The sequence below is a fragment of the Loxodonta africana genome, chromosome 11 (genome assembly GCF_030014295.1).
Source record: "Loxodonta africana isolate mLoxAfr1 chromosome 11, mLoxAfr1.hap2, whole genome shotgun sequence".
NCBI classification, from domain to species: domain Eukaryota; kingdom Metazoa; phylum Chordata; class Mammalia; order Proboscidea; family Elephantidae; genus Loxodonta; species Loxodonta africana.
The window spans coordinates 16,723,950-16,738,715 of record NC_087352.1 but is presented as its reverse complement, the minus strand read 5'-3'; the positions used below and the strand labels follow the sequence as shown (position 1 = coordinate 16,738,715).

Below are 14,766 nucleotides of genomic sequence, written 5' to 3'. Positions count from 1 at the left end.
AGGCCCAGCAGGTGTGTTGGCCTCAGTCACTTCATGTTCCCTACTCTCTGTTAATTCCTTAGCTCTCACTTCCGGCCCTTAGAAACTCTGTCAGTCCCCCCACCACCCACACACACTCCCAGGGTTGCCTCCCAGGGACAGAAGGTGCTGAATGTGCTGAGCGGGGCAGTCCAGTTTCAGGTCAGTGATTTTCCTTACTTAAGAATTAAATCAAGCACAGTGCAAATGTTTAGCATGTGAACCCTGGGGCCACACTGGCTGGATTTCAGGCCCAGCCCTTCTACTTTTAGCTGCATGACTTTGGGCAAGGTTCTTAACCCTTTTGTGCCTCACTTTCCTCATCTGTGGGGCTAATAACAGGACCTACCAGAAGAACTAGATGGTAGGTACCCTGCTGTCACTACCAGCCGCTCTGAATGAGATCACAATAGAGGGTACCAGACAGAGCCAGAGAAAAATTTGTACAACAAAAAATAAAATTCACAAAAAAGATCAGACTTAGAAGAGGAAACAACCAAATCAATACCATTTATAGTAGCCCCCAAGAAGATAAAATACTTAGGAATAAATCTTACCAGAGATGTAAAAGACTTAAAACTACAAAACTCTTCTGCAAGGAACCAAAAGAGACCTAAATAAGTGGAAAAACATACCTTGATCGTGGATAGGAAGTCTTAGCATTATAAAAATGTCTATTTTACCAAAAGCAATCTATACATTTAATGCAATTCTGATCCAAATTCCAATGACATTCTTTAATGAGATGGAGAAATAAATCACCAACTTCATATGGAAAGGAAAGAGGCCCTGGATAAGTAAAGCACTACTGAAAAAGAACAAAGTGGGAGGCCTCACTACCTGATTTTAGAACCTATTATACCCCCACAGTAGTCAAAACAGCCTGGTACTGGTACAACAACAGATACATAGACCAATGGAACAGAATTGAGAATCTGGACATAAACCCATCCACATATGAGCAGTTGATATTTGACAAAGGCCCCAAAGCAGTTAAATGGGGAAAAGACAGTCTTTTTAACAAATGGTGCTGGCATAACTGTATATCCATTTGCTAAAAAATGAAACAAGACCCATACCTCACTCCATGCACAAAAATGAGCTCAAAATGGATCAAAGACCTAAATATAAAATCCGAAACGATAACGATCATGGAAGAAAAAACAGGGACAATGTTAGGAGCCCTAATACACAGCATAAACAGTATACAAAACATTACTAACAATGCAGAAGAGAAACTAGATAACTGGGAGCTCTTAAAAATCAAACACCTATGCTCATCCAAAGACTTCACCAAAAGAGTAAAAAGGTTACCTATAGACTGGGAAAAAGTTTTCAGCTATGACATTTCCAATCAGCGTCTCATCTCTAAAATCTACACGATGCTGCAAAAACTCAACTACAAAAAGACAAATAACCCAATTTAAAAATGAGCAAAAGATATGAATAGACACTTCACTAAAGAAGACATTCAGGTAGCTAACAGATACATGAGGAAATGTTCACGATCGTTAGCTATTAGAGAAATGCAAATCAAAAATACAATGTGATCCCATCTCACTCCAACAAGGCTGGCATTAATCCAAAAAACAGAAAATAATAAATGTTGGAGGGGTTGTGGAGAAACTGGAACACTTATACAGTACTGGTGGGAATGTAAAATGGTACAACCACTTTGGAAATCGATTTGGCGCTTCCTGAAAAAGCTAGAAATAGAACTACCATACAATCCAGCAACCCCACTCCTTACAATATATCCTAGAGAAATAAGAGCCTTTACACGAACAGATATATGCACTCCCATGTTTATTAGAGCACTGTTTACAATAGCAAAAGGATGGAAGCAACCAAGGTGTCCATTAACGGATGAATGGTTAAATAAATTGTGGTATATTCACACAATGGAATACTACACATCGATAAAGAACAGTGACGAATCTGTGAAACATTTCATAACATGGAGGAAACTGGAAGGCATTATGCTGAGCGAAATTAGAGGCAAAAGGATAAATATTGTATAAGACCACTTTATAAGATCTTGAGAAAAAGTATAAACTGAGAAGAACACATACTTTTGTGGTTACGAGGGGGGGGAGGGTGGGAGATGATTATTTACTGATTAGTTAGTAGATAAGAACTACTTTAGGTGAAGGGAAGGACAATACTCAATATACGGAAGGTCAGCTCAACTGGACTGGACCAAAAGCAAAGAAGTTTCCGGGATAAACTGAATGCTTCAAAGGTCAGCGGAGCAAGGGTGGGGGTTTGGGGACTATGGCTTAACGGGACTTCTAAGTCAATTGGCAAAATAATTCTACTGTGAAAACATTCTACATCCCACTTTGAAATGTGGCGTCCGGGGTCTTAAATGCTAACAAGTGGCCATCTAAGATGCATCAATTGGTCTCAACCCATCTGGATCAATGGAGAATGAAGAACACCGAGGTCACATGATAAGTATGAGCCCAAGAGACAGAAAGGGCCACATGAACCAGAGACTTACATCATCCTGAGACCAGAAGAACTAGATGGTACCCGTCCACAACCGATGACTGCCCTGACACGGAGCACAACAGAGAACCCCTGAGGGAACAGGAGATCAGTGGGATGCAGACCCCAAATTCTCATAAAAAGACCAGACTTAATGGTCTGAGACTAGAGGAATCCCGGCGGTCATGGTCCCCAAACCTACTGTTAGCCCAGGACAGGAACCATTCCCGAAGACAACTCATCAGACATGGAAGGGACTGGACAATGGGTAGGAGAAAGATGCTGATGAAGAGTGAGCTACTTGTATCAGGTGGACACTGAGACTGTGTTGACATCTCCTGTCTGGAGGGGAGATGGGGGGTAAAGAGGGTTAGAAACTGGCAAAATTGTCACGAAAGGAGAGACTGGAAGGGCTGACTCATTAGGGGGACAGTAAATGGGAGCATGGAGTAAGGTGTGTATATAAGCTTATATGTGACAGACTGACTTGATTTGTAAACGTTCACTTAAAGCTAAATAAAAATTATTTTAAAAAAAGGCAAAAGATATGAATAGACACTTCACTAAAGAAGACATTCAGGTAGCTAACAGATACATGAGGAAATGTTCACGATCGTTAGCTATTAGAGAAATGCAAATCAAAAATACAATGTGATCCCATCTCACTCCAACAAGGCTGGCATTAATCCAAAAAACAGAAAATAATAAATGTTGGAGGGGTTGTGGAGAAACTGGAACACTTATACAGTACTGGTGGGAATGTAAAATGGTACAACCACTTTGGAAATCGATTTGGCGCTTCCTGAAAAAGCTAGAAATAGAACTACCATACAATCCAGCAACCCCACTCCTTACAATATATCCTAGAGAAATAAGAGCCTTTACACGAACAGATATATGCACTCCCATGTTTATTAGAGCACTGTTTACAATAGCAAAAAGATGGAAGCAACCAAGGTGCCCATTAACAGATGAATGGATAAATAAACTATGGTATATTCATACAATGGAATACTCCACATCAATAAAAAACAGTGATGAATCTGTGAAATGTTTCATAACGTGGAGGAATCTGGAAAGCATTACGCTGAGTGAAATTAGTCAGTTGCAAAAGGACAAATATAGTATAAGACCACTATTATAAGAACTCGAGAAATAGTTTAAACAGAAAAGAAAATATTCTTTGATGGTTACGAGAGGGGGGAGGGAGGGAGGGTGGGAGAAGGATACTCACTAATTAGATAGTAGATAAGAACTAGTTTAGCAAAGGGAAAGACAACACACAATACAGGGGAGGTCAGCACAACTGGACTAAACCAAAAGCAAAGAAGTTTACTAAATAAACTGAATGCTTTGAAGGCCAGCGTAGCAGGGGCGGGGGTTTGGGGACCATGGTTTCAGGGGACATCTAAGTCAACTGGCATAATAAAATCTATTAAGAAAACATTCTGCATCCCACTTTGGAGAGTGGTGTCTGGGGTCTTAAACGCTAGCAAGCAGCCATCTAAGATGCATCAATTGGTCTCAACCCACCTGGAGCAAAAGAAAATGAATAACACCAAGGACACAAGGTAATTAGGAACCCAAGAGACAAAGGGCCACATAAACCAGAGACTTCATCAGCCTGAGACCACAAGAACTAGATGGTGCCCGGCTACAAACTATGACTGCCCTGACAGGGAACACAACATAGAACCCCTGAGGGAGTAGGGAAGCAGTGGGATGCACACCCCAAATTCTCATAAAAAGACCAGACTTAACAGTCTGACTGAGACCAGAAAGACCCTGGTGGTCATGGTCCCCAGACCTTCTGTTAGCCCAGGACAGAAACCATTCCCAAAGCCAACTCTTCAGACAGGGATTGGACTGGACAATGGGATGGAGAGGGATGCTGGTGAGGAGTGAGCTTCTTGGATCAGGTGGGCACTTGGGGCTATGTTGCCATCTCCTGCCTGGAAGGGAGGTGAGAGGGTAGAAGGAGTTAGAAGGTGGAGAAATGGACAAGAAAAGAGAGTGGAGGGAGGGAGTGGCCTGTCTCATTATGGTGAGAGCGAATGGTAGTATGTAGCCATGTGTGTATAAGTTTTTGTGAGAGACTGACTGGATTTGTAAACTTTCACTTAAAGCACAATAAAAAAAAAAAAATCAGACTGACTGGTCTGACATAGACTGGGACGGCCAAGACTATGACCCTAAGACGTCCTTCTGACCTGGAACTGAAGCCATCCCTGGATATCACGTTCCAGCCAAATACACAAGCTCATAAAATAAACAATAACACCCAAGAGGAACATGCTCCTTAGCACAATTATACGAGATCAAAAAGGCAATATTTGTCAAAAACAAACATGAGAAGACAGGAAGGAGTAGACAATCAGAACGAAAAGAAATGGGGAACCCAAGACAGAAATGGGGAGAGTGCTGACTGACACATTGTGGGGAATGAAACCAAGGCCACGAAACACTTTATGTACTATCGAATGGGAGTCTAATTTGCTCTGTAATCTTTCACCTGATGCACACATACCCATACAATAAAATAATAATAATAATAATGATAACAGGACCTACCTCACAGGGTTGTTGTGAAGGTTATATGAGTCAATATTTGCAAAGCATGTAGCACAGATGGCCCGGCCTACGAACTTTGCAAATAAAAGCATGCAGAAACGGGTAAATAAACCATGGCACATCCATTTGATGCAATATTATCAGAGACAAAAAGAAATAAGCTCTCAAACCCCAAAACGACATGGAGGAAGCTTAAATGCTTATTGCTAAGTGAAAGAAGTCAGTCTGACAAAGTTACCTATTGTATGATGCCAACTCTATGACATTGCAGAAAAGGCAAAACCACAATGAAAAGATCGGTGGTTGCCAGGGCCTCAGGGGGCGCTTGGGAAGGATGAGTAGGTGGAGAACCAAGCACTTGTAGGGCAAAGAAACCATTCTGCTTGGTAATGGCAGACATTATGCATTTATCAAAACCCATAGAACTTTACAACACAGGTAGGGAACCCTAATGTGACCTATGGACTCTAGTTACTAAGAATGTGCCAGTATTGGTTCGTAGATTGTAACAAATGTATCTCCTAAGGCTGCGTGGCTTTCTCACCAAAAACTGGGTGGAGGTGGGACAGGGCCACAACAAAACTAACCAAACCACCCAAACCCATTGCCATGGAGTCCTTTCCGACTCAAAATGACCCCATAGGACAGAGTACAGCTGCCCCATAGGGGTTTCACTGAGCGGCTGGTGCGTTTGAACTGCTGCCCTTTTGGTTGGCAGCCGAGTTCTTAACCACGGCACTACCAGGGCTCCGCAACAAAGGGCAGGGGGCAGAAAATTAGAACTATCTCCCCCAAAAGGGTCAGAGTTGACAAGAAGGCCTTACAGACAGGCGTTTGGAGTCTTGCCGCGCCGACGAACTAAAAGCCTATCTGGGGCCCGCCTCCCACATGCCCGGGTAAAGCAGAGCCGACTTCGCGCTCTTCCAGTGGGGACGCTGGAACTGGCTCATCTCGCCCTTTCAGGCGTGGCCTTTCCGAGGCCAATGAGCGTTGGGAATGGACGGACCCTCCCCGTGGGGGCGGAGGGACCAGAGCTTTAATTTAAGCCGGGCAGCCCCTCCCCGAGGCTTTGGGACTCCGGTTGGTGGCGATGGCGCTCCGCTGGGGCATCGTATCTGTGGGTCTCATCTCCAGCGACTTCACGACGGCGCTGCAGACGCTGCCTCGCTCAGAGCACCAGGTCCGCTCTCCCTCCGGAGTCCTGGGGATGGGGCCGGGGGGCGGGGTGGGGTGCTGACTCCCGGGCCTGAGGAAGGAGGGGGTTAGAGTTCCGAATTTCTGAGTCTCCAGATCAGAGAAGCATTCCTTACTCACTGCTCCTCCACTTTGTCACGTAAACGCGAGTTCTGGAGGTTTCGGAGTGTCTTGATCTGAGCTGCTGTAACTGTGAAGAGGAGCAATTTTGACATTAAAACCGTTGCGGTCGAGTCGATTGCGACACATAGCGACCCTATAAGACAGAGTAGAACTGCCCCATAGGGTTTCCAAGGAGCGCCTGGTGGATTCGAACTGCCAACCTTTTTGGTTAGCAGCCTAACTCAACCACTGCAGCACCAGGACTTCATGTAGACATTAGAGGATTTAATCATCGTTGTCCCCAGACCCCTTCTTCCCAGAATTCAAGTGTCCAGGCCCCGGCCACCTCCTCCCCCAAGCCCACCTCCCGCATCCTCCCTCTTGGAGGGTGTAATCTCTTCCTACCCCCAGGCCTCCTTCATCCCCACCCTACCATCCGCCTGCTGCCCGATCCTTGAAACCTGACCCCTTATCATGACCCTGACGCTCCTCCAGGTGGTGGCGGTGGCGGCCCGCGACCTGAGCCGGGCGAAGGAGTTTGCACGGAAGCATGACATCTCCAAAGCTTACGGCTCCTATGAGGAGCTAGCCAAGGACCCGAACGTGGGTGAGCGGCGAACACTGGCTTTTCCACCCTAGTGCTGTTTACTAGCTCCTTAAGAGAACCCTTCTGGGTTTCTGCAAGGATGTTTGGGTTGGGAGGCGGAGCTATAAGAACACGCTTGGTCTGGGATGGGCTGCGTAATACTACATTGCGTTTAGGGACCTGGCTTCTGCGATAAGGGCGGGGCTTGAATTTCCAAAAAAGCAGAGGGTGCCCTGCAAGGATTCAAATACGAAGTGCCTTGTGGTTGGGCTTCTGTGTTCTGGGAGTGGCCGGCATCCAGAAGCAGGACTATGTAGTGGGTAAGACTCTGGCTCAGGGATTAAGGCTGCCTGAATTCTCAGTTTTCTAGTTTGCAAAACAGGCAACATCTGCCTCATGGTGTTGAGGAGTTGCTGGGTGGTGCAAACGGTTAAGCACTGGACTACTGGCTGAAAGGTTGGTGGTTCCAACTCACCTAGAGGCACCTGGGAAATAAAGGTCTGGCCAATCTGCTTCTGAAAGGTCACAAACTTGAAAACCTTATGGAGCACAGTTCTACTCTGACATGCATGGAGTAGCACGGAGTCGACATCAACTGAATGGTAACTAACAGTAAAACAATTTGGTTTTGATGTGAGAAATTGATGATAATATCAGAGAGCTGGCAATTATCTGAAGAAAATAGTGGCAATAGAAAATGGTTGGAGGTGGCAGTAACTGGTTAAATAAAAAACCAGATGCCTTCTAGCTCATGGAGACCCCGTATATGTCAGAGTAGAACTGTGCTCCATAGGATGTTCAGTGGTTAATTTTTTCAGAAGCAGATTGTCAGACTTTTCTTTTGAGACACCCCTGGGTGGACTCCAACCACCAACCTTTCAGTTAGCAGCAAGCATATCAACTGTTTACACAACCCAGTTACTTCATTGCTTGGCTAATTTTTTTCTTTCTTATGGAAGACTAGGGTCTGACCATTAGGGAAGCCCTTTCTCCCTGGTGGGAGGGGCCCCAGGTTCCCAGGGATGCTGGGGGCAGGTCTAGGGGTCTTGGGTGGGTGGGGCTGATGACATCTTGACCTCCTTCCTCCACCCTAGAGGTGGCCTACATTGGCACCCAGCACCCCCAACACAAGGCTGCAGTGATGCTATGCCTTGCAGAGGGCAAGGCCGTCCTCTGCGAGAAGCCCATGGGCGTGAACGCTTCAGAAGTGCGCGAAATGGTTGCTGAGGCCCGATCCAGAGGCCTCTTCCTTATGGAGGTGAGGGCACAGGGACCCTTCCAACATTCAATATGGCACTGCTTGCCATTACTAAACATGGTTGTCCATGGACACTTGTGAAGGAACACAAGGAGAGGGTTTGCCAATAGTTAATTTAAGATGGACACAAAATGAACTCAGCTCAGTGGATTTGCCCAGGACAGAGTTGAGTTGTTGTTGTTAGGTGGTCCCAACTCATAGCGACCCTATGTACAACAGAATGAAACATTGCTGGGTCCTGCGCCATCCTCTTAATCGTTATGCTTGAGCCCATTGTTGCAGAGTTGAGCTACGCCGTGGAATTTACTGGTAGCACCTATCATGGTGGGAGCCATTGCTTTTGAACCTTAGCAAATATGGCCACCAGAAGGACCTATAGTCAATCTTTAGAAAAAGCTGCCATAGAGAAAATGGCACAGATGGCAATGGGCTTAGTTTTGGTGAATTTATAGGGATACACGTCAGAAGGACCAAGATTCTCCCCCAAGAAAGTCTCAGCATCAAGCAGCTATTGTTTTTGGATTTAGCAAATATAGCACTATGAGTCTGAATCAACTAGGCAGCAATGGCTTTGGAATGTGTGCCAAATGGTAAACTAGGAATCAGGGCCTCAACATTGAATAAAATACTGGCTGGGTGTTTGAGGAACTCAAGGATTGGTGTGGTCATTGAAATGGACAATCCCAATGCCCAATTGCGTGGTCTTTAGTGGACATAGTACAGGGCGGTTGTCAGAGCCCCAACCCACTCGGGATGACCGAGGAGGTTTCCTGTAAATGGGGGAAAAGCAAATTGCACAGGTCAATAGGGCCAGAGGGGAAAAGCAGAGTCAAGACACCAAGAAAACAAGAGTGGACAGATATTATGTGCTTAGTATGAACTTGATCTTGGACAGATCAAGATTTCTGGCTTTAGTGAAAAGACCAGACTTAATCGTCTGACTGAGACTAGAGGAACCTCCGAAGACACGGCCCCCAGACTCTCTGTTAACCCAGAACTAAAACACTTCCTGAAGCCAACTCTTAAGACAAAGATTAGACTGGACTGTAAAACATAAAATAATACACGTGGAGAGCGTGCTTCTTAGTTCAGGTAGATATACAAGACTAAATGGGAAGCTTCTGACCAGAGGCAGGATGAGAAGGCAGGAGGGGACAGGAGCTGGTTGGATGGACACGGGAAACACGCGGTAGAAAGAAGGAGTGTGCTGTCACATTACAGGGATTTCAACTAGGGTCACATAATAATATGTGTATAAATTTTTGTATGAGAAAACGTGAGGTGTAAACTTTCACCTAAAGCACAATAAATTAAAAAAAATTTCTGGCTTTAGCATCAGAGCACCCTAGAATCTAATCCCTCACTTTCTAGCTGTGTGTCCTTGGGCACATAACTTCTCCTGACTGATCCTCAGTTTTCTCCATAAACTGGACATCATGATAGCCACCTGGCAGGGATGTTGGGCAGATTCATTATGCCAAGTGTGTACACAGTGGCTTGCCCATAATAAAAACCCATTGCCATCAGTCGATTCAGACTCATAGCAACCCTATAGGACAGAGTAGAACTGCCCCATAGGGTTTCCTAGGCTGTAAATCTTTACTGGGGGAGACTGTTACCAAAGCTCCTTTTGGCCATAATATAAGCTTGATAAATGGGAGCTGATATTATGCGATGGGGAGACACAGATCGGTATTGAGCAGGGGTGGGATAGGATCAGCTCTGTTAGAAGGAAAGATCCTTCTGGGGCCATGTGGGGGATGGACTGGAGAGGAGAAATTGGAGGCTGGGAGACTGCAGTAATGGTCCAAGTGAGAAAGGACAAGGCTGGAGTTGGGGCCAAGGTCATTGGAAAGGACAGGAGGGGATAGGGCAGAGAGAGTCAGGGGCAGGAGGGTCCCAACATGGGGACTGATGGGCTGTGGGAAGAAGGGTAGAGGAGTCCAGTTTGGAGACAGGGGAGCGATGGCATACCCTCAATATTGGGACCCCAGAATAAACCCTGCTGGGCGATGACCTGACTGGTTAAATCCTGGGGCCTGACCCCTTTCCTTCCCCTTCCTTGTGTCCTAACCTCTGCCCTCTGTGGTCTACAGGCCATCTGGACCCGCTTTTTTCCTGCCTCAGAGGCTCTGAGGGCCGTTCTGGCCCAGGGAACCCTGGGGGACCTTCGGGTGGCCCGGGCAGAATTTGGGCTAAACCTAACCCATTCGGCCCGGTCTGTAGACTTGGCGCAGGCTGGCGGGGGCCTGCTGGACATCGGCATCTACTGCATCCAGTTCATCTCCATGGTCTTCGGTGGGCAGAGGCCTGAGAAGATCTCAGCGATGGGAAGGCTCCATGAAACCGGTACGGTCTGTCCTGGACTACTTGAGTGAGGAGCCCAGGTGGCACAATGGTTAAGCGCTCAGCTGGTAATCGAAAGGTCGGTGGTTTGAACCCACCCAACTATGCCTCGGAAGAAAGGCCTGTCAATCTGCTCCTGTAAGGATTCCAAAACTATATGGGGCAGTTCTACTCTGTTACACATGGGATCATCATGAATCATAATTGACTTGATGGCAACAGGCTTTTTTAAATCAAAGGCCAGATAAGGCCCTAGCCTCGGAAGTTTAAATACCGGTTTAGAAGCCCTGGTGGTACATTGGTTAAGTGCTCGGCTCCTAACCAAAAGGTCAGCGGTTCAAATCCACCAGCCACTCTGTGGGAGAAAGAGGTGGCATTCTGCTTCCATAAAGGTTTTCCGACTCGTAGCGACCCTATAGGACAGAGTAGAACTGCCTCATAGGGTTTCCAAGGAGTGGCTGGTGGGTTCAAACTGCTGACCTTTTGGTTAGCAGCCAAACACTTAACCACTGCAACACCACAGCTCCCCATAAAGATTATAGCCTTAGAAACCCTATGGAGCAGTTCTACTCTATTCTATAGGGTTGCTATGAGTTGAAATCAACTTGAAGGCAAAGGGGACTGGGTAGTGATAGCATTGAGCTGGAAACAAATCTTCTAGCCAAAGGAGTCAGGTTATACAGCTGGAGGAACTTCCCGCATGAAGTTAGAGAGGATCAGAGTTGAGAGTGTGGGCAGGCTCCGTACTGTGACTTTGCTCTGTGATCTTGGCCAAGGCACTCAACATCTCTGAGTCTTACTTTACTGGTAAAATGTCAATATTAGAATTTCCATAAGGAGTTAATGAAATGACTGCAGAGGCAAATGGTAAACAATTGGTTTTATAAACTTGCAATTTTTTGAGGTTGTCTCAATGAACCTTTGCTACCTAACAGACTACCCCCAAATCAGTGACTTAATGATTTATTAGCTTGTGCTTCTGTGGGTTGGCAACATGGGCTGGGCTCAGCTTGACTGGTTCTTCTGTTGGGCTCAGCCATGCAGTTGCAGTCAGCTGGCAGTTGGCTGGGGCTGACGAGTAAGGACGGCCTCACTTACATGTCTTGCAGGTGACAAGCTATTGTCTGGGAAGCTTTGGTAAAAACATATATAACAAAACCTTTATTCCTTTCTATGGGGTAACAGGTGAGCTCTCTTGCCCAGGGTTCCTCAGGCAGGATTTGACCCCTGAGACCAGCCCTACCCCTGAGCTCTTTCTTCCTCCCAGGTGTGGATGATACAGTCACTGTGCTGCTGCAGTACCCAGGAGGGCTCCACGCCAGCTTCACCTGCAGCATTACCGCCCCGCTGTCCAACACAGCCTCTGTGAGCGGCACCAAGGGCATGGCCCAGGTGAGGGTGACAGATCCAGAATCATGCACTAGGAATCAAGGCCCTCAGTAACAGGAGAGGGCCACTTCTGGCTGCTGGAGGTTGACTATGGGCTGACCAGCTTTTTTCATATTGTTGCTTAGGAGTCCGTTCTCCTTAGCAACCAGGCCAAGGATGGTGTTTGGGCCTCCAGGCTCCCCCCTTGAGGGCGAACTTACTAGTCTATCAATTACCCTTAGGAATGAGGAGAAAACAGTTCTTAACCTGCTTAGAAGGCAATTATGACCTTGGGAACTGCTCTCAGGGCAGTATCTGTGTATTACTAAAGGTCAGTTTCAAGAGGCCTCCTGGGGCCCTCTTACTAGAAGGAAGTTTTGTTTTCAGCAACCAGAACTGCAGGAGTTGGGGCTTGCTTGCCTGAGGTTCTGAGGGACCCTTTAGTCCTCATATCTTATGAGGAAACAGGATCAAACCTCTGTTTGCCGTTTTGGCTTAGTCTTGGATATGTGGATAACTTAGGGTCTTCCCAAGCCCCTGTGGTTAAAGTAAAAACCTTCTAGTGACGGGAAGGGGCTGGATTGTCCTGGTTTCATTTTCCCAAAGGGGACTGACAAAGGCACAAAGATAAGGCACTAGATGGTGCAAATGGGTAAGTCCCCAACTACTAGCTGAAAGGTTGGCATTTCGAACCCACCCAGAGATGCCTCGGAAGACAGGCTTGACAATCTGCTTGGAAAGGTCACAGTCTTGACCACCCTATGGAGCAGTTCTACTCTGCACATATGTGGTCGCCATGAGTTGGCATCGGCCCAACAGCACCTAACAACAACAAGGAGGACCTTGTCCTTAGTTATCATGCTGTTGTAGTTGTTGCTAGGTGCTGTCGAGTTGATTTCAACTCACAGTGAGCTCATGCCCCATCAGGTTTTCTAGGCTGTAATCTTTACAGAAGCAGATTGCCAAGTGTTTCTCCTGCCAATTTTTGGGTTAGCAGCCCAGCACTTACCCGCTGGGCCACCAGGGCTCCTTAGCTATCTGATTAGAAAGGGATTTGCCCTGGGGAAGGCAGACAGGATTCTAGTCAAATAGCCTTGCTGCTAAGGAACAAACCCCTAGCAACCAGCTCTAGCAACCAGGGAGGATAGAGGACCCAGACCTCCCTGGGGTTGGACAGGAGCAAGCCCTTAACCACCAGTCCTGAGAGGGAGGCCTCTGAGCATCACCAGGGCCATTCTAGGATGAGAGCCCCTAGCAGCCCTGTGGGTGAGGGCAACATGGTGTCTCCCTCAGTTCGAAGATCTTATCTCCCCCCAGATTCTCAAACCCTGCTGGTGCCCAACAGAGCTGGTGGTGAACGGGGAGCATAAGGAGTTCCCGCTGCCCCCAATTCCGAACAAGTGTAATTTTACAAACGGGGCAGGCATGACTTATGAGGCCAAGCATGTCCGCGAATGTCTGCGCAAGGGTAAGGACGTGGGGGAATAAGAATGGTGGAATGGGGGGCTGAGCCCCGTGCGGGGAGGTTGGGCCCCTCGCTGCCGCCTCATTGGCTCAAGCAGCTGTTTGCAACTACAGCCCCCAGGAAAGCCTGTGGCATCCATTGGTTTGAACCACACCTTGCTGTGCCTCATGGGATTCTGGGGATGGTCGTTCTTTGAATGTGGATAGGCGGGATCTCTAACTCCACTCTCCCCCAGGCCTGAAAGAGAGTCCTGTGATCCCCCTGGCAGAAAGTGAGCTCTTGGCTGACATCCTCGAGGAGGTGAGGAAAGTCATTGGCGTCACCTTTCCCCAAGACAAACATTGATGCCTGCCCTGAATCAATAAAGACACAGTTTCCACAAAGGTCTTGGCTGTGGTGGTTTGGCGGCAGCTAGAGAGCTCACCATCAAACAGGGCACTAGAGAATGATTTGGGTGGAAGGTTGTGGGGAGGAGGGGTCAAGACGACATTTTTTCATAAATATGGAAAGGCAGACCCATTGTTTGTCTGCCCCAGACTCTCTGGGCTTTGACCCTCATTGCCTCAGAAATCACCTCAGATTTCTCACCTCAGAAATCACCCTTTCTGGGCTCCTGAAAACCATCCGGTGTGGGCTCTTGCTGCTCCCTTCACCTGCCACTGCCTCTCTTTGAATTCAACTGTATTAGTCAGGTTGTTGTTCTTTAAATGTTTGGTAGAATTCACCAGTGAAGCCATTTGGGCCTGGCACTTTCTATTTCGGAAAGTTGTTAATTGTTGATTCAATTTCAGAAGTAGACGTTACTGTATTCAGGTGATCTATTTCTCCTTGTGTGAGTTTTGGTAGGTTGTGTTTCTTAAGGACTTGGTCCATTTCATCTATCAAATTTTGTGGGCATAGAGTTGTTTATAATATTCTTATTTATTTATATTTATTTTTATTGTTGTTGAGAATATACACAGCAGAACATACACCAGTTCAACAATACGTGTACAATTCAGTGACACTGATTACATTCTTCTAGTGGTGCAGGCATTGTCACCCTCCTTTTCCAAATTGTTCCTCCTCCATTAACCTAAACTGGCTGCCCCCTAAGCTTCCTATCTAACCTTTCAAATTCCTGTTGTCATTTTGCTCCCATATAGATAGTTATTAAAGGAGCACAGTGCTCAAGGCAGACATTCTTTACTGATTAACTAAACTACTGTTTAGTTTAAAGGAGACTTTGGGGGATATTTTTGGTTTAAGGTTTAAAGGTTAACTCAGGGCAATTGTTTCAGGGGTTCATCCAGCTTCAATGGCTCTAGAAAGCCTGGATTCCATGAGAATTTGGAATTCTGTTCTGCATTTTCCCCCTTTTGATCAGAC

At 46.6% G+C, this 14,766-nt stretch overlaps 1 protein-coding gene across 1 annotated transcript; it reads left to right on the top strand.

Moving 5' to 3' along the window:
• The first annotated feature begins 4,342 nt into the window (after positions 1–4,342).
• DHDH (dihydrodiol dehydrogenase) lies at positions 4,343–13,781 on the top strand. The gene is made up of 7 exons (XM_010586518.3): positions 4,343–6,259; positions 6,871–6,982; positions 8,056–8,219; positions 10,316–10,568; positions 11,833–11,957; positions 13,251–13,401; positions 13,634–13,781. The coding sequence occupies exons 1-7, from the start codon at positions 6,170–6,172 to the stop codon at positions 13,741–13,743; spliced, it is 1,005 nt and encodes a 334-aa protein (XP_010584820.2). The 5' UTR covers positions 4,343–6,169; the 3' UTR covers positions 13,744–13,781.
• Positions 13,782–14,766: the final 985 nt, after the last annotated feature.

What these genes read in the sequence shown, in the direction of transcription:
- DHDH (XM_010586518.3), top strand. Translation starts at nt 6,170, where the DNA reads ATGGCGCTCCGCTGGGGCATCGTATCTGTGGGTCTCATCTCCAGCGAC. An exon ending in AGCCAAGGACCCGAACGTGG is followed by an intron (nt 6,983 to 8,055) that starts GTGAGCGGCGAA and finishes CCTCCACCCTAG; the next exon opens with AGGTGGCCTACATTGGCACC. An exon ending in GAGGCCTCTTCCTTATGGAG is followed by an intron (nt 8,220 to 10,315) that starts GTGAGGGCACAG and finishes TGTGGTCTACAG; the next exon opens with GCCATCTGGACCCGCTTTTT.